Genomic DNA, 25,908 nt, shown 5'->3' with positions numbered 1-25,908 from the left:
GAAAGTGATTCCTCTGATGGAACTAGGCAAAGTAAATTGAAAACCTTCTGAAAAGGATTCACCATTCCTAGGTGCCACAAGAACATTCGTGATTCCTGGGGAGAGGTCAAAATATCAACATTATCAGGAATTTGGAAGAAGTGGATTCCAACCTTTATGGATGACTTTGAGGGATTTAAGCCTTCAGTGGAGGAAATAACTAGCTGTGGTAGAAATAGCAAGAGAAGTAGAATTATCAGCAAGAATCTGAAGATGGGACTGAATTGCTGCAATCTCATAATAACTTTGTAAGAGACAAGGAGTTACTTCTTTTTTCTTTTTTCTTTTTTTTTGACAAGGAGTTACTTCTTATGGATCAAAAAGAAAATGGTTTTCTTGGGATAGAATCTACTGGTGAAGATGGTTGGAATGACAACACAGGATTTTGAATATTACATAAATTGAGTTGAGTGAAGCAGCGGCAGCATTTGAGAGGATTGGCTCCTATTTTGAAAGAAATTCTACTGTGGATAAAATGCCATCAACCAGCACTGCACACTATAGAGAAATTGTTGGTGAAAGGAGGAGTCAGTCAATGTGGAAAGCATCATTGTTTTCTATTTTAAAAACTTGCCACAGTCACCCCCACCTTCAGCAGTCATCAACCTCGAGGCAAGACCTTCCACCAGCAAAAAGATTATGACTCGCTGAGAGCTCAGATGATGATTAGAATTTTTTAGTAGTAAAGTATTTTTTAGGGGTGCCTGGATGGCTTATATGGTTAAGTGTCCACCTTAGGCCCAGGTTGTGATCTTTGGGTTCTGGGATCGAGCTCTGCTTTGGGTTTCCTGCTCAGTGGAGAATCTGCTTCCCCCCCCCTCCATGCCTTGCTTGTGTGGGCACTCACGTGCATGCTCTCTCGCTCAAATGAATAAAACAATATATGTTAAAGTATTTTTTAGACATAATGCTATTGCATGCTTAGTAGACTACATTATAGTATAAACATAACTTTTATGCACTGGGAAACCAAAAAAAAAAATGATGTGACTTGCTTTATTATGACATTCACTTCACTGCGGTGATCTGGAAGGCAACCTGCAATATGGAAAGTACATTAAGTGCTATTTAGAGAAGAAATAGAAGATGCAGTGTGTCTCTTTGGCAACCTATATATAGCCCAGGCTTCCTGCATGCTTGCTGTATTTAAGATAGTTATTTCAAGGTATTTTAAACTAAAAATACTCTTGGTAGCAAATCTTTTCAAGTTTCTGTCAGCCTTTTACCAACACCTCAGAGCTGTAGTGATTCTGGGTTAATTAATTCAGCCCCGGCTCCCTACCAGTGCTTCGCAGCTTGACATGGAGTCAGCTGCAAAAAATTTCTGAGGACATGAGCTTGTCTTCTTCCTTTCTCTTAGAGGTCTTCTACTTGGGGAACTTTGTCGCAGTTGGGCTTGGAAATAGAGTAATTCGTCTTTTCAGATGAGATTTCTGTTTGGTGGATTCCAGTCTTTTCATCTGTTTTTAGCAAAATGTCTTAGGAATTGTTTTGAAGGAATGCTTTTCTGTCTTTGATTCTTAAGGTCATAGCTGCATTCATCACCTTCCCGCCCCAAGCCAAGCCTAGTCGGTGAGAAGGTCTAGAGTGGACAAGCTAGGGCTAATCTGTTGAGTGATGGCAAAATATCCAAATGAAGTAGCCAGAAACTTGCCACAGGTGTTGATTTGGAGTTTGATAGAGGAAAAAAAAAATTGAGAATTTGCATCTTTAATTTGTAGAATCCGAGAATTTTAAAAATGCAAGGGACATTAGGAGGTCATTTAACCCATCCACATTGTACGGCTGTGGAATCTTGAAGCTCAGAGGGATTGTCTGATTTGCCCAAGAGTACATTACTAGATTTTGGAGTCACCTATAGGAAGCTTGTAGTTAAAGCTATAAGACAGGATTCTCTGAGGGAGAATAGAAGCACAGTGGAATACACAGTTAGGAATATGCAAGAGGCAGAGTTGCCAGGAAAGGACAGCACATGTAATGGTTGGATAACTAACAAGAGCACTGGAATGGATCACAAAGCCAAAGGCAGGAAAGAATTGCAGTTAGTAGAGAGTCATTGGAGTATCATCTCACTTAGAAGTCAAGAGTGAAGAAAGAATATTGAATTTGATCATTAGGAGAGTTTGGTAAATTCAAGAGTATAGTTTCTGCAGAGGGAAGGCAGAATGATTGAGTATTAAGGAACTGAAGGCCACAGGAAGGTCTGGTGAGTGATAGGGAAGAGCAGAGTAAGATAATACATAGAGCGAGGGCAGGAGAAGCAATAGGAGGGTGTCTTGGGAAGGCTGTCCTTGTTTTTAGGTTTGAGGGGAAAGAACTAGTGTATGTTTATGGGTGAAAAATTAAAAATAGGGAGATAAAAATAAGTGGAAATGGGAAACCACAGAAGCCGTTAATCATCACCTCTTTCAGTGACTCACACTTGTGCCTTTTACTGCATCCTAGGTACTGTTCCAGGTGTCTTTGTTTGTAGTAACTCATTTAATTCTCAAAACCCTATGGGATCAATCCTATTGTCTCTGTTTTATAAAAGAAGAAATTGAGGCACTGAAAAGTTAATCTGCCTGAAATCACATAACTGTAGGTACAACCAAGATTCAAGCCCAGTCTCAACTGCTGAGCCTCCGCTCTGAATCACCAAGCTGTTCTACCACTCTTCTGGTTGTGAATATTGCTCAGAAGTGTATTTGATTTCATTACAAAAGTAAACCTGAACCTGCGAATTATTGTCTAAAAGTATTAAATATTTTGTATGTATTTGATAATTCTAAAAATCACTCGAATAATAATTGACAGTAATTTAAATATTCTTCCTTTTAGGTTGTGCATTATGTGTGACTCTTCCAATGAGTTTATTAAACTTTTTCAGGTAAGTATTTCTTAATTGGGTGGGAAATGTGAAAATTGTTACTTAGATGGATTTTAGGATCTGTTTTACTTTTGGCATTTGGACATTTTGAAAAGGTCATGAAACCTGTATTTTGAACCTAGAATTGAGGTTAGGATCATTTAAGGTATCTACAGTAGCGGCTGTGAGTCAATTCACCCACAGCACAAAACTACTGGTTCTTTTGTTATAGTTTTTGGCTCACCAGACAGTCTTCTGTTTGTCATTCTTTTGTGGAGTGAATGGGGAAGGAGTGTGTTCCTGTTGAATATTGATAAGTTTATGTTCTTTTTAGAAATCGATTATAAGTTTTTATAAATTGATTCTGTATAAGTTTAGTCAGCATGATCATAAAATAAAATTTCTGAACTTGTGTAGTTTCGGACCAAACCCTGGATCTGTGCTGACTTTCCAAGTAGCACTATATAAAAATTCCTGCCAGAGGAATGGGGCAGGGGTTAGGTAGGAGTTTCCTGGGTGGAGTTTCATTTCCTTGATCTGTACTTCTCTAGCTTTGCTGCCACACTGAATTTACTTAGAGGACCTGAATGTATTTTGGTGTTTCCCTCCTTGGTAATTTTCCTCCCACTTCCCTGTGGTACTGTTTCCTCTGCTTGAAACACTTATACTTCCCACTTCATCCTTCAGCTCTGAGATCTGTCCTACAGAATCCTATCTGTCAAGCCAAGCTCTGTGAATCTTCCCTATTTATGGCAGTTATTCATAGAAAACATAACATTTAAAGCTCTGAAGGCCTTAAAGATTAAGACATTTTCTCCTTGTCTTCTAAGGATGAGGTCTTGATAGGGCGATATCTTGTGCAAGATCATGTAATCAGTGGCAGAACCAAGACTAGAATTTGGGGCTCTGTTCAGATGGGCAGACATATTGGGAGAGTGTGCCAGAGGCACCTAGAATGCTATGGGCAGGGCAGTCTCGGTGCAGAGTCTTCCACTCTTGGGTTCTCTGTCCCTTTGTATTGTAGTAGAACTTCCTAGTGGTGTTTTGTGTGCATTTTATTACCCATTTCAAATATAAATCTCACAGAACAAAGATCAAGTTTTATTCATTTTTACATTACAGGGGACTAGGGGTCAGAAGATTTCCATTCTAGTCCTGGCCCTGCCACTTGGTAGCAAGTTATGTAAATTTAAATTCTCACATCATCACTTAGCCTGTTTGCAAAATGGGGTTAAGTAATGCTGATACTGTTTGTGCTATGGGATGATTGTGAGTATAAAGTAAGAGAATAAGTGTGAAAATACTTTGAAAACTACAAAATTTACAAATGCAGTGTGAGTTTATATGTAATAATGTTCTTTGTATTACTTGATTTTCTTTTTTTCAGAAGCTATAAAAATAACACCTTGAAACACAATTCAATCTATGAAGCTATGGTTCCCTTTTTTTCTCCATGTTTGCTATTCATTTTGTCTACAGCATGGATCCTTCAGTCGCCTTCAGATATTTTAGAGTTGCATCCTAGAGTATTCTACTTTATGGTTGGAACAGCCTTTGCCAACATAACAGTAAGATTTTTTTCTTTTAAAAGTAATAATATAAGGAATATATGGCAAAATTTGATAATTTGAGAAATGTTACATATTAAACAGATTTTAATTTAAAGATATTTTACGTCAGAAACCTGAAAGAATAATAACCCCAAAGGATATAGCATGCTGAATATTATTTTTCCCTTTTTCACATGGCTGCAGATCTAATGATTAATTTAGGGAGGCTGAAAGGAGTTTTTGAGAGAAAACATACATGCACACACTTTTAAATTAGCTGATTTTAAAATTAACAGAGTAAAAGCTTTGTAATAAATAGAACATTAAAAAAAAAATGCTTTCTGTACAATGACCCAGCAAGACAGCAGCAGACAGGTAGGAGAGGTCAGGAGTTGAGAAAGATTCTGACAACCAGGGAGACTGTGCTTTCACTCTAAAAACTTAGTAAGTTTTTACTTTATAACTTAATCACTGAGCTTGTTTCCATGTCTGTAATGTGTTCAATAGCATCACTCCTCTTGATTTCACAGGATTTAAAGATCTAAAAGTATTAATACAGTGTATAAAAAATATCTCTAAAGGAGTAAAACTCGATTTGAGTAAGGTATTGAAGGTAAAGGGAACCAGAGAGGTCTTGAGGTGTTAATATGACAATATGACTGAATTGGTCATAGCATTTCCTTATCACCATGAAGAAATTTAGTGGTATGGAACTATTAAAAAGGCTGTTTTGAAAGTTTTTTTCAGATATCATAGCATTTTAAAATTGGAAGAAGTTTCTTTTATCTGAACTGTTACCTAGTGGAAAAATGCCTTGTATAGCATCCTTACTAAATTATCTTCCAGCCTCTTCTGACACACACTCTGAGGGTCCATGGTTTTGGAGGTGGAGGCAAAGGTTCAGTTCAGCTCCTGAGCAGTTTAGAACTACTGAATTTAATAATATGTAACTGTGTTGGCTAAAGTATTTGAATGCTTTTTAAATGTTGGAGTGACTAATTTTGGAAGTGCTTTGCTAATTAATTTTTTTTTTTCCTAATTTCAAGTGTCAGCTGATTGTTTGTCAAATGAGCAGTACCCGGTGCCCAAGTTTGAATTGGTTACTGGTCCCTCTTTTCTTGGTTGTCCTGGTGGTAAACTTTGGAGTATCCTCTTATGTTGAGAGCATTCTCCTGTATACTTTAACAGCTGTTTTCACTCTGGCCCACATCCATTATGGAGTACAAGTGGTGAGTAATCTAGAGCAAAATTGGTTCCATTTAGTTCTTAGAAGTAGTAGGAAAGGAGGTGAGGGAAAATTTCAAAAGAAAGCTGCTTATTAAAGTAGCCAGAAGAGGGGCACCTGGTTGGCTCAGTGGGTTAAGCGTCTGCCTTCAGCTCAGGCCATGATCGCAGGGTCCTGGGCTCAAGCCCCTCATATGCCTCCTTGCTCAACAGGGAGTCTTTCTCCCTCTCCCTCTGCCTTCCACCCTGCTAATGCTCTCTTGCTTATGTGCTGTCTCTCTCTCTCTCTCTCTCTCTCTCTCTGTCTCTAGTAAATAAATCTTTAAAAAAAAAGTACCTGGAAAAATTGGGATATTCTCTATAAAGCTTAGGTAATATCTAGGTACATAATTTCAGATATTGTTTCTCTGATGAATATGTTATAGTATCTACAAATAATTTAAAACCTGGATAATTATGAGGAATTAGTTTTTAAGTAAGTAGAAATGTAAACAGTTTTCTTGGTGTATGGAATTGTAAACTCTTGTATGCCTTCAATTATGTGAGGACCAAATAATCCCATTTGTTGGTGATCTATTTTCATATTTGCTTCTTTAGCTTTAGCGGCACTTTTATAGAGAGAGATAACAGAAGACAATGGATTTAAGAAGTATTTTGCAAAACGTTAATATTCTCTTCTAAAGCAAGAGACTAGTTTTAGGGCAAATGGACTAATTTAGATATAATAAAATGAAAATCAGAACCATGCAGCCTATTTTCTTTTCCTCACAGTTTAACATTCTTTTCTAATTATTTTATATATTTTAGCATGGTTTTATAAAAATGATTTTTAATTGTTGTACAGTATTCCATCAAGGAGATTACTTAATTACCCAGTGTACTTAATTATAACCCAGTTATTTTAATCATTTAGGTTGTTTCCAAATTTGCACCATTATAAGTTCAAGTTAGAGTGAACAATATGGAATAATATATTTTTCTTTATTTTCTGAGGGTAGTTTTGAAGCAGTGGGGTTATATAAAAGGGTATTCATGTTTTTGTGGTTCTTAAAATGCTTCTATTTGGGATGCTTGTTTTGAAAGGAACCCTTCTGGGACTCAGTTTGAGGAAAAAATGTCTTCTATATTGTCGTACATATTTTTTAAATGAGGGCACCTGTCATGCTTGATAACTACTTTATACTATGTATATGTTGCTAAACTTAGGTTTCTTCCCTTAGGGTTTTCCCCAAAGTAACCTACATTTGTTGGAATACAATAGGTGAAAAAACAAATCCATAATAACTGTGGATTATGACCGGAAGACATAATCCTTTCTTTATGTTTTTATTTGTTCATCCTTAACATAAATGCTTTATTTTATATCAACACTCTTAGGCTTTTATCTTTTATTTCGTCAATCTTTTTTTTTTTTTTAATTTTTATTTATTTATGATAGTCACAGAGAGAGAGAGAGGCACAGAGACACAGGCAGAGGGAGAAGCAGGCTCCATGCACCGGGAGCCTGATGTGGGATTCGATCCCGGGTCTCCAGGATCGCGCCCTGGGCCAAAGGCAGGCGCCAAACCGCTGCGCCACCCAGGGATCCCTATTTCGTCAATCTTATGTATGAAGTAGGACAGAGTTGTAAATGTCTTTTATAATTGTGTTAATTTATTATTCAGAAGCATATCTTTAGGAAACTACTTAAACCAAACCAAAACATTTTTTTTTCTTTTTAATTATAAGAGGAGTACATTTTCACTGTTAAAAACCTGGAAAATACATAAAAGTTATTGGGGAAAAAAATTCCAGGAACATCTTTTTTGTCTGTCTTTGTGCTCTCTTGCCACTTCTGCGACTTCTGGCCAGAAGGTAAAACTTGCTAAGCCACACAAAGCATTCACTTGAACTATTGCAATATAAATAGTGGCAATAGAGCTAGGAAGTATCAAATAAATGATGTTTGATAACTGACACATGATCAGGGTCTTGCCTACCCCCTAAGGATACCTTAACGAATATGGCCTACGTCTCTCAAAATGTACAGATCTATTTTTATACTGTTTCATTAAGATTAGGAATGATTACCTAGAAATGCTATAAGCAGCTAAATATTGAGTCTATATATGTAAATATTTAACCTATTAGATATTTTAAGTCAACTAACCCTATAATTTTTCAGCGGATTTGGGTGTGAATCTGTGTGATCCAGAGGGCTCTGGAAAGACTAGATTTTGGAGTTAGGCAAACTCAGATTTAAGTCCTAAGCCTCCTAGGGTAGTTCTGGTATTCTGTAGAATTCTATAGCCTTCTATCTAGCTCTATAGCTATCTTAGTCTAGAAAAACTTCTTCATTATTTCTGCTGAGTTTTGTTCCGTCAGTAAATTGTTGTCTCCAGAGGGTGAATTCTGTGTCCTTTTAAAAAATAATTAGGAATGTGTTTGTCACTGCCTCATGTTCTGGTTTTCTATAGGTAAAGCAGCTGAGCAACCATTTTCAGATTTACCCCTTCTCATTGAGGAAACCAAACTCGGATTGACTAGGAATGGAAGAAAAGAATATTGGCCTGTAATCTACAGAAAAAAAGTACTGTAAATAAGATGCTTGTAAATATTTCATCCATCACCATTGAACTAAACTGATGTGCTTAACAGACCTGGGAACTGAAGTGTGTATAGTACTTGGACAGCAGGAGTGAGACAAATGACCTGAATTTATGGAATTTTGGACCTACTAACTCCCAACTTATTTTATTTTTATAAAACCATGTTGCATTTTGGTTTAGCATAATGTACTTTAGACCAGCAAAATGTTTCTAGTGATTTTAGCTTCATGAGTCTATAATGTTTTGGTTCATACAGAGTTAAAGATACTTTGTTTTTATTTTTAAAGTCCCCACATTGGTTTAGGAAAACTGGTAACATTAAGAAAACCACAAAATGTTTTCATATTTGATACTACTTTAGTAGTAGGTCTTTAGCAGTGGAAGTTATCAATAGCCCAAATCTAATATAGGGAAAAGATAAGAGCAAGTCACCTTTAGCAAGAGATGCCAAATGATTGCAGAACTATAATGTACAGTTGCCAAATAGTGGTTTCTCTTTCCCATGGAAATGCCTTTTGTCCTCATGTGCTAAGAGAGCTAGTATATATATTTAGATTCTCTTGTGTTCTGGCTCTCTTTGTTTGGGAGGGATCTTGATAAATGGCTTAATTTTCTTTTAAAGAAAAATATCCGATTGAGACTTAGTAGAGAGTGGGTCATAATTGTAGCTCACCCATTGACATGGTTCATCATTTAAACATGGCGTATTCCCCCTCAGTTGCAAGTTGCTGAGATTTGGTGCCTGCAAACTCTGATTATATGAATGCATGTGACAGTCCCAGTCTTAGGATAATTATTTGTAGGGAACACAGGTGAACTTCCTTAGGAGAGAAATTTACTTTGGAGTTAGAAGTCTCATGAGCCTCACTATGAATTACTGCTATGAACCTCACTACGAAATTAATTTTCGGATTCAGTTTGTCCTTTTTTTTTTTTTTAATCCTTTCTCCCTTTTTTCCTTCCTTCCATCCATCCATCCGTCCGTCTCTTTTTTGTGGAAGAGAGAGTGCTGTGTTTTTTATTTCATATAGGATAAAGAGGTAGAAATTCTTTCTTCCCTAAGTTGCCCACTTCCCCACTTAAAAAAAATTTCTGATATATATGCCTTACTGAGTACCTGCTCTCTTTAATATGACTTGGGATAACTTTTTAGGTTTGCTGACAAACATAAAAATCCCTTTGACTTCAGTGTGGTGGTTTTATAGATCACACCTTTTCATGAATGTGGATATTTTATTTCTTTTTGACTTTGTCTCCATTCAGTTTGGTGGTGGTGAAATTTACTTGCTGATTTTCTTTTATTTTCCACTGAATGAAGTTTGTGCTCGAATGAAGAGTGTATCTTAAACCCTTTTTTTTTTGGATGGATTGCACTTGGATAAAATAGGCACCACTGTGTTGATATGTAATTAAATTCTTAACCATTATTTATCTATGAATGTGACCATCGTTAAATTTAATTACAATGTATTCTTTTTTGAATTTCAGTCTGCTGCTTTGTAAAAAGAACTATGTAATTGATATTTCAGTTTTTAAATTTGTAAATCCTAATCATTGTCATCCAGGTTACTAGAATTGAGTCAAGGAGCTAACTCATGGTTCTGTATTCATTTTTAAAAACAGTCCGTAAAGATTGAGGTATATTTGGTGATTTTTTTCTGAGACTGAAAATGGTGAGAAATCCATGCTGGAAAATGTGGGTAGTGATTCCATGTTTGTTAATAAATTCCCATCATGGAGGTCAGAGAATGAGCAAATTTAGTATCAGTAACTCTGTTTTTTGTAGACCTTGTTCTTTGTCATCTGTAAAATTGAGCTGGATCAAGTGGTAATTTGGGCTAGGAACAAAGCTTTGTTCTAAGGTTTCTCAGCTAATCATTTTACCTTTTTGTTGGCCTTGTACACAAGAATGAGATTAATCTGTGTTATATAAGAAAAGAACTGCAAAATATTTATAAAATGACTGATTTAGACTGCAGGCTTTCTTCACCTTGTACAGTATAGTTAACAAAACAAAACAAAACCTTCCAACATAGGGTCATGTTCTGTACTTCTGGGGCGATTTTACCTCAAAGTGTCTTTCTGTTCTTTTTCTGTTGCATCAAGTTTATTTGAAATTATTTTGTGCCTGTACTTCATGACCTATTTCTCTATAGTAAAAATTATGCCATAGTTTAATTGACACTGTTAGATGAAAGGTGGCTGTCAACAAGGTGAGAGTGAAACTGAGTGAATAACTGTTTCAGAATACTGTGGACTTGTAAATCTTCAGTGGACTGCTGACTTTTTCTTAGGTTAGTCTGCCATCTTGAAGGGCATCTTAAAAGCCCCCATTTGTTGTGTAGTGATATTGCAGCTGAAGCAGGACTTAATTGCAAATAGCTCTGTGTGAATTTGTGTCAAGCCAATTATCATAACATTTCCAAAGCATAAAAGATATTTCAGGCTTATGCATGATATTTTGGGGTGAGTTTACCTCCCCAGCCTTTCTCCCAACACTGAGCTGCCTTTAAGGGGAGCAGTGGCATGGTTGGTCGTGCATGTTTTCAGTACATTTCAGAATAGAGTGCCTTAGCCAGGCCAGAGGTTTGCTTTGTGTTTCTGCTGACCAAAGTTACCTAGACCTGTGAGAAGTTTCTTGTCAGGTTATGGTATATGAAAAATGTTCTTTCATGCTTGTCAAAACATAATTCCCCTATATTTGAGGGGGGCATGGGATAGAAAAGTCCTTAAAATACCTGGATAGAGTATGTTATTGCTGCCTTTCTGATCCCTTATTAACATTCATGATCTTTAGTGCATTGCACATTTTAAAATTATCACAGTTTACACTGCCATTCCTCCATTTATACATAATAGATGTAGTTCATGAGTTTTAGTCTCAAGGATAATAGAGCGATTAACTTCCAAATAAAAAGCTAGTCCTTGGCATTTTAATAATATCATGCTTAAATACTTTTAATGAATTCTAATTTTAAAAAAGCTCCATGATGATTATGGTCTAGAATGTTCTAGTACTATGACCAATGTGTCATTTATTTTAATACAGAGGTATGGGGAAGAGGAGTATATGTCTAGAGTTGCCCAAATTCTAAATAGGTACCAAGAGAGTATTAATCATGACCAGGAGTCTGGGCTTTGGGGGAATATGCAAAAGAAAAAGCAGGTGTAGGATCCCCCTGATGGAGAAGGGATCACCTAATGCACAATGCCTGTCGTGCCCAATGATCCTAGTACATACAGTGCAACATTTTAAATTGTCACAATTTAAATGATCATTCTTCCACTAACTTCAAAATTTCAAATGTAAATTTGAAAGTTTCCTAAGTGTTCAATTTTTAAAGAATTTATTTTGTAGTCGAAAAACATTTGGAATGTACCTTGCTTCCAAAGTAGACTTTGATTCTGTGACGTGTGGAAAATAAAGAGAGAAACTGAAGGTATTTGAATCAAAGGCCCCTTTTCCACTTTATATTTTAACTAGAAGCCTATGTGTAACTCTTCCTTTTTATCCTTCACCTGTCCTCCCTTTTGATTTGCTACCACCTACAAGAGACTCCCACTTGATTTGCAGCACCTAGATCTGCCACATTCCGATCTCCTTGATTGCCTTAGGACTGGGAACATGCCGGAGGGAACAGAGTAAACCCGATGGGCTAGAACCTTTGACTTCGGGTCCCCAAAAAAGCCAAAAACAATTACAGAAGTTTTTGGTTGTGTTGATTCCTGTGTTCAGAGTGGCCTTTATCTAGACCTCAGTTCTGGACTCAATTGAATGCTCTATAGGAGATTTCTGAAGTTGGATTAGAATTTTCTTTGTCCTATGAGGTGTCTTTGTAAGGCAGCATGCCCTTTCTTGAGCACCCTGTGGGTGAATAACCTTCCTAAGTTAGCTGCCAGTATAGAACCTTCCAGAAGGAGTTTTAATTAGTATGCTGCATTTGAAGCACTTTGACATGTACATTTTAAGTGACAGTTTTAACAGTAAAACAGTGTTAAACTAATCACTGTGAAACTTGAAAGTGTGATGATGCTCTGTACATTTTAGGAAGCTTAAGTAAATTTCTGATTTTTTCCTTTATTAATTATGTAAGCCGCGTGATTTGTATATTTTACTTTTCATCTTTGACAATGGTACAGATGACTGATAATATTGGCAGGCAGTAATCAGGGTATATGGTAAATCATGGTTGTATAGCCTTTCCAGAGAAAGTGGTGACATGTTACCTTCTTCTTTGTGTGGAGCCACAGGACTGGGATTTATTGGATAATTCACTGCAGTGTTTCTCACAGTGCAAAATAAACATAACCTAACTTTTTAACCCACATGCCAGTAGTATGCTTTGCTGTTTAATAAACAAATGTGCAAGAGGTAGTAATCTAGCTGATTTGGGGGGGGGGGTTGTTTTGAAGCAGGGTCCTGCTCTTAGATCTTAAATGAGCTAATATTTAGGGAAGCAAAAGATGTTCTGCCGTTTATAACCCCTCTCACAGGTGGCCTGAGTGAGGGGGCTGCATTGCATTTGGTCAGAAAGGCCAGGTTCCCAGAAGTGGAAAGGTGGCACTTGGACTGATTTTCGAATATTTTAACAAGGACTTAACTTCTGTAGGAAAGCCCATTTGGGCATAACAGGATTGTTTGGTCTTCTACAGACCGTTCACATTGTTTTACTCTTCGCAGAATCATTTTTAGAAAAGTAGGTTAAATCAGAGTGGTGCTGTTTTTAAAGCTTGTGAATTGGATCATGGCCATATAGTACCTAACACTACATGGGACTTAGAGACAGTATTAAAGATATTGGGACTAGCAGAGCCTGGCTAGCTCAGTTGGTAGAGTGTGTGACCCTTGTTCTCATGATTGTGAGTTTGAGCCCCATGTTGGGTATAAAGATTACTTAAAACAAAACAAAACAATACCAGGAATGGCTAAATGCTGGTGATGCCTTATGACTCTTTGGCTAAAGTCTTCTCTTGAGCAGTTTCTATAGGTAATCAGATTAGAATTCATTTTTTTTTATTAAAACATACACAATTTGCCATGAGTTCTGTATTCTGATATTCTTGATAAGCACTTTTATCTCTAAAGAGTAATTTCTTGACCTTACTTGGAACATGCTTAGTTAGTATTTGATGCTACTAACCTGTTAATGGGAGTTTTCATTTTGCAAGATCTCTGCATGTTGCGCTTTAAATCTGTTTGAATTACTAGTATCATACAGCATCAGACTTTAACAACTGCTAATAAATCTGCCCACAATATTAACATTGTAGGTTATTTTGTTTAGATAACTTACCCATTGGCTTTTAAGAGACAAAGTCCCAGCTATGTGTAATGAATGATTTGCTTGTTCCAGAATGTGCCAAGAAAGCAGACTTCAGTATTAAACTCCAAATTTCAATTGTTCTTTTAAAAGTAGCATTACCTCTGGGTAGTGGGGACACAGTGAATGATTGCCCAGGTGCAGACTCCCTACTGCCGACCTTCTTCCCTGCTCCTCCCATCCAACGTGGTAGGTTAAATTTGTAGCTGCCTGTAGGAAAAAAAGTTGAGACTTTTCTGAGTAAGGCTTTATTCCAAGAGAAACTGACAGGAATCACAGCAAAATCAATTACTAAGTTGTGTGGCTTGGACCTGTTGTAGTTTGCTTTCTGTAGTATTCTGAAACAAAAGGATGACTCCCTTCTCAGGTACCTAGAAACAATACCACTTAAGCAACTGGAATGTGTTTGCAACAACTAGAATATATTAAAGTAGAAGATAAAGGGGAGCACAAAATTGTTTCTTTTCTCTTTCAAGTAGTTTAATTGAGCATATTCATAATTGGTCTGTCTAGAACTTGTTGTGTTCATAGTAAATAATATAGCATTTATTTTTATCTGGTTATGTGTGCCGTGCGTGTATATACATATTTAATATGTACACATATTTTCTGCATTATACGTATGGTACATTCATATATACATGCAGTCTACTCTTGATTATCTGCAGAATGGTAAGCCATCATTAGATTGTTCTCTTCTTGTTGACCTAGCATGTAGCCCATAACTCTGTGAAGCCTCTACCTTAGCTGGAGCCCCATACTCTTTCCTATTTGCAGTTCATCTCAATCCCCAAGGAAGGCCCTTGAAATATGTCACTTTCTGTTTCCCTTTCACCAGGAATTGTGAGTGAGAAGGATAGCTGCTTCCACCAGGTTTGAGGCTTCTGGCTCTGAATGATGATGGGGCCCATTCCTGGCCCGAAGGCAGCTCTGGGAACAGTTGTGCTCAGGGGCTTGATGGGGGAAGAAGTCTAGCCCTTGCAGAAACGGGGCTTCATTACTCGCTTAAATTCCTTAGCTGCAGTGTTGTGAAGCCTTAGATGATTTGATGCACAGATTACAACTATGCATTTCAATGTTACTTTTGCATCATTGGTATTACTGTGCCCTATTGCTAGCCCAGATAATCAAGATCTGACTGTTTCTTGCCACTGGATTCTGGAAGCCTTGCCCTTTCAACTGGATTTATGTTTATTTCTGCTGCTGTGAACCTCAAAAGTAATGCAGTAGGTTTTAATTTAAAATTGTTTAATTCTATTATTGATAAATATTTATTGTAATAAAAGTAAAGAGTAAATAATTTTTAAATCCTTTTAACTGTTTTCAGATTGTTGTCTTTGTTTTTTCCTTGGTAGGTTTAAGAGGGGAGGGAGCTATGGGCAGAAAAAGAACATCCAGCCACTTGTCTCAGAGTCCTGGATTATTTTAGAGCAAAACATTAAATGATTTTTTGTTTTGTTTGTTTAAACAATAGTCAGCCCAGGGGCACCAGGGTGGCTCAGTTGAGTGTCTGCCTTCAGCTCAGATCCTGATCCCTGTGTGGGTGGAGGCAACCTTCTCAGTGGGGAGTCTGCTTTTCACTTTCCCTCTGCCCTTCTGCCCACATGTGCATGCTCTCTCTCAATTAAGTAAATAAAATCTTAAAAAAAAGAATGACCAGCTGGCTTGCTTTTGGGTTTTCTGTAATCCTGTGACTTGTTTCAGAAAGCAAAGTACTAGGCAGGTGGCAGTTAACAGTTAGTTGTTCATGGTGTCTTGCTCTTGACTTTGGGTACTGGGCAGTATATAATAATAACTGGGTCACACAGTTTGTAAGATGGTTGTCTCATACCTAAAAACATTTTTGTAGAGAAAAGTGTTAATTTTCCAGGCTAATTCCATAAGAACCTAATGACCCACACTTATTAATACACTTAATCTTTAGCATATAAATCATAAGCTTTATTGAAAAACCTCATATTTGCTAACATTGCTTCTGAGAATATTTCCTGTCTTTTACATCAGAATTGATCTATCATATCTGAAAGCAGGCATTTAAATTTTTTTTTCTGTAATAGGTTTGAAGACGGTGAGGGGACGATGTTCTCTATTTTTTTTAAATTTTTTTTTCTTTAATTATTTATGATAGTCACACACACACAGAGAGAGAGAGAGGCAGAGACACAGGCAGAGGGAGAAGCAGGCTCCATGCACCGGGAGCCCGATGTGGGATTTGATCCCGGGTCTCCGGGATCGCGCCCTGGGCCAAAGGCAGGCGCCAAACCGCTGCACCACCCAGGGATCCCTATTCTCTATTTTAACCCAGGCTCGTTCTCTAGCAGTGTGTTCATAATCCCCTGCCCCTCCCCCTTCCAGCCTCTTGGCTGCCCCAGCAGTTATCCCTGCCCTTCTATCTACAAACCTCCAACAGCCAGCGAGCACCTGATAGCATAGCAGGGCACAAACTAGGTAAGCAGCTTGGGTCTGCCCAAACTTAGTCTGCTTCCAAAGTGTCTCACTCTTCTTCCTACTTTCATCGTTTTAACCTGTTCACAAATTTCCTGAAAGAAAACTTACTATCAGCTCTTTCCATTTTTCTTTTTGCTTTCATTCTGAAAGTTTCTCAAGCTTTTAATGCCATGACTGTTCGCAGTCATGTTCAGCCTGGCCAGCTTCAACCCAGGGCAAGTTACTTTTTTTTTCTTTTCCTGAGCCTCAGTTTTTTCACCTGTAAGATGGGGTTAGTAATATTACTGCAGTCATGCACATGTGCTATGAATGATGCGTGGAGGTATTTAGCACAGTGAGTGGTCTAATTAAGTGCTTGGTTTCTACTAATAACTAATTCTGCTTTTTTACCTTTGAACTTTTCCCTAAGCCTATGACCTACTCATGACTTCTTTCTTCCCTGTTCCATCCTTTGTACCTTTGGTAATCAATACATGAAGATGATAGGTGGGGCAGTTCTAAAAATACCTTGAAATGAATAAAACAAGATTGCTTTCTGAGACTCTATTGATAAAATTCACACAAATTGGAAGACAGGAATACGCCAGGAAATTATGTAAATGTTTGATGAATTCCCAAGCCCCAATTTGATGATATGGTGTAATCTTATGGATGTGGAATTAAGTATGTGACTTGACTTAGTATACTAAAATCAAGTCAATGTATCATTTTTCTGGAAAAAGACTATATACTTAGAAGGTAGATGGCAAGCCTGTAGTATAGCAAAGGAAGCCCATATATTCAGAGGGGTTTGCATTTACCATCCCAAACTTACCCAGGGATGGGGTGAAAGGACTCCACCTACCCTTTTTGGGGCAAGTTATATCCACTGTGGGCCCCTAAGATCATTACCATCAATCGTACAACAGCAAGAAACTTGCCGATTATAGTTTGATTCCCTTTGTAGATCAGCCACCAGGTGCTGGTCACAGGTCATAAATACATGTGCTTGTGTGTCAATTATAGTTTCCTGCTCAAAGTAGGTATCCTCTTTTTCTCTCATGAGCTTATTAGTGTAAGTCCATTCTCAAAAGCAGCTCTGCTTTTGGAGTATTGCCTACCAGTGAGGACCAGACTCTGGATGCTTGTGAATCATCAAAGTGGACCTACGCCTACAACCCTCCTCCAAATCTCTCTCACCTGTGACATTTGCCTGCTGCCATCTTCTCAGGTACCTGTCACCACTCTTTAAAAAAATAATAAACTTTTTTTTATTACATCAAAAGTGATTTGTGTTATTTGTAAAGTGTTTTTAGAATAGAAAATAAAAGTGACCCATAGATCCACGCCCAGAGATATCAACTACTTTGTGTTCTTTTTTTTTTTCAAATCAAAACTTTACTAAAGCAGTGTAAATTTGGGTAAATAATTTCTACATTTTAATTCTTTCACCCAGGTTTTCAGTTTGAATTCCAGTTAGTTGACACGCAGTGTACAATATGATTCAATACTTCATACAACACGGTGCTCATCACGGTGCCTTCCTTAATCCCCATCACCTATTTCACCCTCCCCTCTCCCCTCTGGTAACCGTCAGTTTGTTCTCTATAGTTAAGAGTTTGTTTCTTGGTTTGCCTCTCTCTCTTTCCCACCTTTACTTGTTTGTGTTTTTTAAATTCCACATATGAGTGAAGTCATATGGTATTTGTCTTTCTGACATAGTACGCTCGAGGTCCATCCATGTCATTGCAAATGGCAATATTTCATTGTGTATGTGTGTGTGTATAAATCACATCTTTATCCATTCATCAGTAGATGGGACAGACACTTGGGCTGTTTCCATAATATGGCTATTGTAGATAATGCTGCTAAAACATCAGGATGTATGTATCCCTTTTGTTTTTTGTTTTTTTATTTAAATGCCAATCAGTGGGGGATCCCTGGGTGGCGCAGCGGTTTGGCGCCTGCCTTTGGCCCAGGGCGTGATCCTGGAGACCTGGGATCGAATCCCACATCAGGCTCCCGGTGCATGGAGCCTGCTTCTCCCTCTGCCTGTGTCTCTGCCTCTCTCTCTCTCTGTGACTATCATAAATAAATAAAAATTTAAAAAAAAATGCCAATCAGTGTATGTTGGCAAATTGAATACCAATAAAAAATAAATTTATTATTAAAAAAAGGAAAAAAATAAATGCCAATCAGTTATCATGTGTATTATTAGTTTCAGGTGTACAATATAATGATTCAATACTTGCATACAACACACAGGCTACAAAATCAATGTACATAAATCTGTTATATTTCTTTTCTCTTTTCTCTCTCTCTTTTTTTTTTTTTTTTTTTTTTTTTGAGAGTGGGAGTAGAGGCAGAGGGAATGGGAGAGAATGAATCTTAAGCAGGCTCCATGCCCAGTGTAGATCCTGACATGGGGCTTGATCTCACAACCTGAGATCATGACCTGAACCAAAATCAAGATTGAATGTTTAACTGACTGAACCACCCAGGCACCCCAGAAATCTGTTGTATTTCTATACACCAATGATGAAGCAGCAGAAAGGATTCAATCTCATTTATAGTTGTACCAAAACCAATAAGACACCTAGGAATAAGCCTAACCGAAGATGTAAAAGATCTGTACTCTGAAAACTTTAAAACACTGATGAAAGAAATAGAAGATGAAACAAAGAAATGGAAAGACATTACATGCTCATGGGTTGAAAGAACAAATAATTAAATGTCTGTATTACCCACAGCAATCTACACATTTATTGCTATCCCTTTCAAAATACCAACAGCATTTTTCCAGAACTAGAACAATCCTAAAATTTGTATGGAACTACAAAAGACCCCAAATAGCCAAAGCCACCTTGCAAAGGAAAAGCAAAACTGGAGGCATCACAATTCCAGACTTACAAGTTATAATTAAAAGCTGATCAAAACAGTATGGTACTGGCACAAAAACAGACACATAGGTCAGTGGAACAGGATAGAAAATCCAGAAATGAACTCACACAACTATATGGTCAATCTTCAACAAAGCGGGAAAGAATATCAATGAGAAAAAAGTCTTTTCAAACGATGTTGGGGAACATCTCTCTAAATATGAGATCTGAAACCATAAAGCTCCTAGAAGAGAACACAGGCAGTAACTTCTTTGATTGGCCTTGCTTTGTGCTCATTTTTTGACCATATGTACTAGATATATTTCAAATAGAACTTGGATCACATTCTACACATTTGTGTTACATCCTTTCTTCCTCATTTCATACATCTTTAGGTCTTTGTAGGTCAGACCCATTCTTAGTAGCTACATTGTTATCCATCCCGTGAAAGCTTTATCAATCCCATTTTTTTAAAAAAGATTTTATTTATTCATGAGAGACACAGAAGAGAGGCAGAAACACAGGCAGAGGGAGAAGCAGGCTCCCTGCGAGGAACCTGATGTGGGGTTGGATCCCAGGACCGCGGGATCACGATCTGAGCCAAAGGCATGCTCAACCACGGAGCCACCCAGGCGTTCCTATCAGTTCCCCTATTGATGGATTTCAGGGTCATACTAGTGTTTTAACATTATAAATAACTACAGCGAGCATACATATACATCTGTGTACACTTCTTTCAGCAAACACTAGTTGAGCACTTACTACATATTAGGCATTATGCTCGGCGCTATTTGTACAGTGCTGAACGAAACTGATGTAATTTTCACCCCACTAAGGTAGAGCCTAAGTCCCGTTCTCTCTCCGGGAGAAGAATACAGAACCCAGGGGGGCGTGCAGCCTCAGGTGGGCGTGGCCTGGGAGCTGTTCGCGCGCGCTCCAGCTGCGGGTCAGGTGCCCGCTTTTCCCTGGCGACGACTTGTTGCTAGCAACGGGGCCGAGGTCCGGCGGTGGTCCAGGCGCCGCGGGCCTGGGGCGGGAGGCACCTGCCATGAATCCGCCGGGATCTCTGGGGGTTCTGGAGGAGAAGGAGGAGGAAGACTTGTCCACCCCGATTCTCGGGCCGTCCATATACTCTGACAACCCTCAGGAGCGGATCCAGGCCCGGCGCCTCCGCATCGCGGCGCGACTGGAAGCCCGGAGGCGGTGAGCGGGGGTCCGGGCGGTCGGCAGCGGAGGCGGGGACCAGGCGGGCGCCTTCCCGGGGCGGGCGGGGCCCACGTGTGAGCGCAAAGATAGGCGGTGAGCTAGGAAAAACTTCTTCCGGAAGGTTCAACCAAAGTATGGGATATGAACACATTCAATACACTTGTGGAGTCAAAGACGGAAATAATAGTCTCTGCAGCAGGAAGTTTTTAAAAATTTATTGAAAGCCTGCTGTGCCATGCACTGCGAGCAATGGACTGCAGACACAGGCCACCCGTGACCTCCTCTCAGAGGTCTTTCTTTCCTCCTTCCCATCCCCACCTGCCTGCCTTCCACAAGCATTTCTGGAGTGGACCTCAGCTGTCACTTCTGCTGGTCTCAATAGCTTATCTGGTTGTATGACACAAACCCTCATTCCTGAAGGGTCTGTGCCTGATAATCATACCCTTCTCAGGACAGGGTTGTTGCACCTGTCTACTCATAGGCACAGTGGGCTGTCACAAGAGGATTCTAAGAGGCACCTGCATGATCTTCTGAATTCCTGAACACCCTCACTGTGTAAGAGCACTTGTACCCTGTCCTGCTAGCCAGGGTCACCTATCCTACCAAGATGGTGACTTCTTGTTTGCTGGCCATTAGATCACAGAGTGGTATGGCTGTGTTCCAATAAAACTTCATTTTAAGGGATCCCTGGGTGGCACAGTTGTTTAGCGCCTGCCTTTGGCCCAGGGCGTGATCCTGGAGACCCGGGATCGAATCCCATATCAGGCTCCCGGTGCATGGAGCCTGCTTCTCCCTCTGCCTGTGTCTCTGCCTCTCTCTCTCTCTGTGACTATCATAAGTAAATAAATAAAAATTAAAAAAAAAAAATAAAGATGTCCACTTGGCCTTCCCTCCCATGATAACTCTTACCCACTCACCAACAACTTAATGTGGGAATTTCTCAAATTTCTAAGTATGTTAAGATCACTCTGATTGCTGTCTGAGGGATTGGTTTGCAGAAGCCAGAAGTATAATTGAAGAGGACAGTTAGGAAGCAGTTGCATTGGTTCTGTGAGGGATGAAGTTGGTCTGGTGGGTTTGGAGAGAAAGCAGATGTAGTCAAGAAATGCTTTACAGCTTAAACTGACTGGATTTACTGATTTTAGATATGCTAGTCAAAGACAGGGAAAAAGCAAGAATGGCTTGAACAGCTGAGTAGATGGTAGTGCCTTGCATTGAAATGATAAAGATGGTGATGGGGGAAGTAAGTCAGGAGGATTTGGAAATCAAGAGTTTGGCTTTGGACATATTCAGTGAAATTGGATTTTGGAAGACTTTAAAACCGAGATGTCCATTAGGCAATTGGACATGGGTCTTCAACTCAGAAGACAATTCTAGATTAGAGAGGTCAACAGCATTATGATTGTATTTAAAACCATGGGAATGGATTGAATTTACTCTGGAAAAAAGGATAAAAAGAGATGAGAAGAGAGCTCAGAAAAGGAATTAGAAACAGAAAAGGAATCGCTGACAAAGGGTTGTCTCCATGACATAAAGACCACATGGAATGGCTGGTGGTGCTGGTGAGAAAACGAATATGTGAGGTGCAGTGGTGTACCTAATGAGTTTAACACCTGGAGCAGGGGATTAAAAAAAAAAAAAAGCCTGAAAAGGAAAGCAGACAGTGAATGTTTTCTTTGATTGAACTTTGTTTATATAACCAGGACAGTGAAAAAAATTTTAAAATAAAAGTAAAATTTCTGATTTGAAACAAGAAAACAAATGGATCAATACCTTTTAATTACGTTAAAGTATTTGGAGGAGGGGGAGGAAGAAAAACATGAAGAAGTGTTTCCAAAAGAATTCCTCGAGGTTTAGAGAATGAATGCATGCAGAATGACAGAACTGAACTAACCCAAGTTCAGCTTCTTCATGTTTTCAATAGCTGGGCTGTTGTTTATGTCAGATCCCTCTTGGGGGTTGGGGATGTGCGCTGTGCCTAAGTGAGCTGGGACCATTTGGAACCATCTCTAATGTAATCTCAAAACACATGCACACAGCCAACTATATTCTCCTTGTTCTCTGAATGAACCTCATTAGTTAAAAGATAATATATAGAAAGGTTCTATACTGAAGTCTATATATGTGTGTGTGTGTGTGTGTATACACACTAAATAAATAAATAAATATATATACATATATATATGATTTTAAAAAAAAGTAATCTCTACACCTACTGCAGGGCTCAAGATTACAACCCTGAGATCAAGAGTCGCTTGCTTTCCTGCCTGAGCCAGCCAGGCGCCCCGTACATGTTATTTAAAAATCAACAGTAACTGCAGAAATTGTTTAGAACTTAGATTAATGGAAGATTTTTCAGAAAGGAGGGTTTTATCACTGACCTTGTATTGTTGCTGACACAGGTTGGTAATAAAAAGCAGACCTATTTTAGTCCACTAGGTCATTTTGAAATTAGCTGTAGACTCCTTGATTGCCTCTGGTGCCCACAGCCCTAATTCCTTGGGCTTCAGGGTGCCATCGAGGTATAGTTTTAGGGAAGAAGCTATTAATAGAATCAAATGTAATATAAAAATAAGAGACCAGTATTGATAGGCTACAGCTCCTGAAAATCACAGTCTCTACTGTCTCAGTTGAAGTTTGAAATTCCTGAGAGATGGGACTCCGGAGTAAGGATGGCAGATGGAGCATATACATTTATCTTGGATCTCTATCAAAACCCCATTAGCATGACATTTAAAGGGATTAAATAAAAAAGACATAAATCCACAAAGTCAAGCAAAACAGAAGGAACTCAACAGCAACAACATTTTGGAAGCTGGGAAGCATAAGGACAGATGGCAAATGGTTTCACAGATTCAAGGCTATGGAAATATAAACTAGTAGTGAGGAAAGCTGAAAGCCCTCTTGATTTACCCTGCAGTAAATCCTCAAAAGACCAGGAAATCGGAAGCTTCAGGTTCAAGTAGAGGTAGAGGCGAGGAAGGGGACCAAAATCAGGGAAATAGTTTAGAAAAAAAATCATTGGATGCCAGGAACCTCTTTTCGACCTTGCGCAAAAGACTGGAGGTTTGGAGGAAGGAGACTGGAGGATCTACGTTTTGAGGGACGCTGGACAGAGATGAGGCAAGAGCACAGTACTAAGAGCAAGGATTCTGTGACCCTGTACACACTGCAGCTGAGACCGTGCAGTCCCTCTCCCCTCTTTGGGATATGGGCAGGCTGGAGCTTCACAACACAGGCAGGAGATTGAAGTCTCTCTGGAAAAGCGGACCAGCCCTCACGGAGGGACTTGCAGGCAGTGACATCCAGATTTGCCCACCAGGTGGACCAAGTAGATAGTCCTGGACTAAAGTTCACTGTTGTCAAGTTACAAGCTTCCTTCAGCTTTTCTGTCTTGTGGTGACAAGGTAGCCAAGGATTTCTAGATGTCAGAGGAAAATCTTTATCATGAAAGGTAGACATCAAGGTAAAAACACAGAAAAAAGCAACTTAGAGGAACTTGATACTATGTAGGAGAAAAGACAACAGTAATACAACAAAAAGACTGTCATTCAGACGATCTTCAGAGAAAAAAAGACATGATATTGCAACCGAGGAACAAGAGAAGGATGCTATTAAAAGGGGTGTTGCAAGAACAAAATAGAGCTCTTGGAAATTAAACAATAGGATAGAAATGGAAAACTCTAGAAGGGTTAGGGAATAAAGGTCATGGAATATAGAACAAAAAGAGGGATGTCTGGGTGGCTTGGTGGTTGAGCATCTGCCTTCGGCTCAGGTCGTGTTCCTGTGATCCCAGTGTCCTGGGATTAAGTCCCACATCAGGCTCCCTGCAGGAGCTTGCTTCTCCCTCTGCCTGTGTCTCTGCCTCTCTCTCTCTCTCTGTGTCTCTCATGCATAAATAAATATTTTTTTTAAAAAAAAGGATATAGGGGAAAAAAATCAGAAACTGAGAGAGAAGAAGATTTTTAAAAATTAGAGGACTAGTCCAGGAGACTTAGTCTCTCCTTTCTGGATCCATAAAGAAAGGGCAGAACAAACAGAGGGGAGGCAATGATCACTGGAAGTAGTCAAGGAAATTGATGAGCACTGAAGTTCATAAGTTTCCGGCTTGGGTCAAGCACCTGGCTGAAAATGTTCAGCCCAGTGGGTGAAAGCAGACCCAGTCGTGGGCACACCATTGAGAAAGTTCAGAGTGTTACTGAAAAACCCAAGTCTGGCTGCCTTTCACTCTAAAGGCCAACAATGCTCAAGAGAGGAGTTTCAACTGGAAAGGAAGATGAGCTTTATTCAGGGGGCTGGCCACCTGGGGAGAAGGTGAACACTTGTCCCAGAAACCGACTCCTCAATGTTTCTGCCTGGCTGAAGATTTTTAGAGGAACTTTCTGGCAGTTAACCAGTAAAAGGGGAGCACACTGGTCTTTAATATTTGTTGATTGTCTGCAGACTCAAGGGTGCCAGCTGCAGACAGTATCTGGTATCCGTGTGCTCAGTGCTTGGAGGTTGTGCATTGGTGCCGGGCATGAGAGTGGGGGATTGTGCAAGAGGGTTTGGTCCAGGGTCTTTCTAAGAAACAGTGCAATGCATAATCTATAGACACACAAAGAAAGGTTTAGTTAATCAATCATGCAGGCTGGAAGTGCTTGCTAAAACAAACATACATTTAGGAAGACTCCTAAATTGGCTGGAGGGGCTGAGGCAGCGGCTTCAAGAGCATTGAGAGCCAAGAGAAGGAGCCTACAAGTTTCAACAACTCACATACAAAGGAAGGATTAAGAAACCGAATGACGTCAGGGTTTTGAAATAGCAACCCTGGCAGGTAGAAGACAGTGCTCTCAAATGCGGCAATGCTCTCAAAGTTCTGAAGGAAAATGATTTCCAACCCAGAACACAAAACCTAGCCAAACAATCAATGAAGTGCCGATTTTTTAAATGCTGAGAAGGGACTTTGATTGGTCAGGAGGCGGGGTGTTCAGGAAGATGGCAGCTCCATTGAGACCAAAATTTTGGGAGCCCCGAGGAAACAGTTTCCTGAAAGAGGGACTCAGCCCAAACGTGAGGACAGAGAGGTCTTTTTGGGGATGACTCCTTTGGGGAATATGCTAGGTCAGGGTTGAACAATAGAAAGCCAGTATGAGGGGCACCTGGGTGACTCAGTCCGTTAAGCCTCTGCTTTCTGCTCAGGTCATGATCCCAGGGTCCTGGGATGGAGACCCGAATCAGGCTCCTGCTTAGCCGGGAGCCTGCTTCTCTCTTTGCCCCTCCCCAACCTCATACTCTCTGTCTCTCTCTTTCAAATAAATAAGTAAATAAGTAAGTAAGTAAATAAATAAATCTTAATACAATATGAGCCACACATGTAATTAAAAATTTTCTACTGAACCAAGCTGATAAAACACAAATCTCAAAACAAAAATCAAAGCAACACAAAACAAATTTCTAGTAGCCCCATTAAAATGAACAAAACAGGGCAGCCTGGGTTCATCAGTAGTTTAGCACTGCCTTCAGCCCAGGGCATGATGCTGGAGACCTGGGATCGAGTCCCATGTCAGGCTTCCTGCATGGAGACTGCTTCTCCCTCTGCCTGTGTCTCTGCTTCTCTCTCTCTCTCTCTGTGTCTCTCATGAACAAATAAATAAAATCTTTAAAATCTTAAAAAAAAAACAAGTAAAATTAAATTTCTTCATTTATTTAACCCACTATATAAAAAATATTATTTTAACCTATAATCAGTCTAAATCATCTTGAGATATTTTTCTTTTTTCATTCAAATTCTTCAAAATCCATTTAGTTTGTATTTTATACTCACGGGATATTTCGATTTGGATC

At 39.1% G+C, this 25,908-nt stretch overlaps 2 protein-coding genes across 4 annotated transcripts in view; both read left to right on the top strand.

The window, feature by feature from the left end:
• SELENOI (selenoprotein I) overlaps positions 1-14,887 on the top strand; it is a 43,019-nt gene extending 28,132 nt beyond the window's left edge. The window contains exons 7-10 of one of the 2 annotated variants that reach the window (XM_077843856.1): positions 2,860-2,908; positions 4,275-4,455; positions 5,484-5,666; positions 8,118-14,887. In XM_077843856.1, coding sequence (XP_077699982.1) covers positions 2,860-2,908; positions 4,275-4,455; positions 5,484-5,666; positions 8,118-8,216 — 512 coding nt within the window. In that variant the 3' untranslated portion in view covers positions 8,217-14,887. The remainder of the gene's footprint in view (positions 1-2,859; positions 2,909-4,274; positions 4,456-5,483; positions 5,667-8,117) is intronic. The other variant, XM_077843857.1, reaches the window with a different exon arrangement.
• Positions 14,888-19,829: 4,942 nt separating this feature from the next.
• Positions 19,830-25,908, top strand: part of DRC1 (dynein regulatory complex subunit 1) — a 37,015-nt gene continuing 30,936 nt past the window's right edge. The window contains exon 1 of one of the 2 annotated variants that reach the window (XM_077843819.1): positions 19,830-20,079. In XM_077843819.1, the coding sequence (XP_077699945.1) occupies positions 19,925-20,079 (155 nt within the window). In that variant the 5' untranslated portion in view covers positions 19,830-19,924. The remainder of the gene's footprint in view (positions 20,080-25,908) is intronic. The other variant, XM_077843820.1, reaches the window with a different exon arrangement.

The sequence above is a fragment of the Canis aureus genome, chromosome 12 (genome assembly GCF_053574225.1).
Source record: "Canis aureus isolate CA01 chromosome 12, VMU_Caureus_v.1.0, whole genome shotgun sequence".
Taxonomy (NCBI): Eukaryota; Metazoa; Chordata; class Mammalia; order Carnivora; family Canidae; genus Canis; species Canis aureus.
The sequence above is the reverse complement of the archived record's forward strand: the minus strand, read 5'-3'. Positions and strand labels throughout refer to the sequence as shown.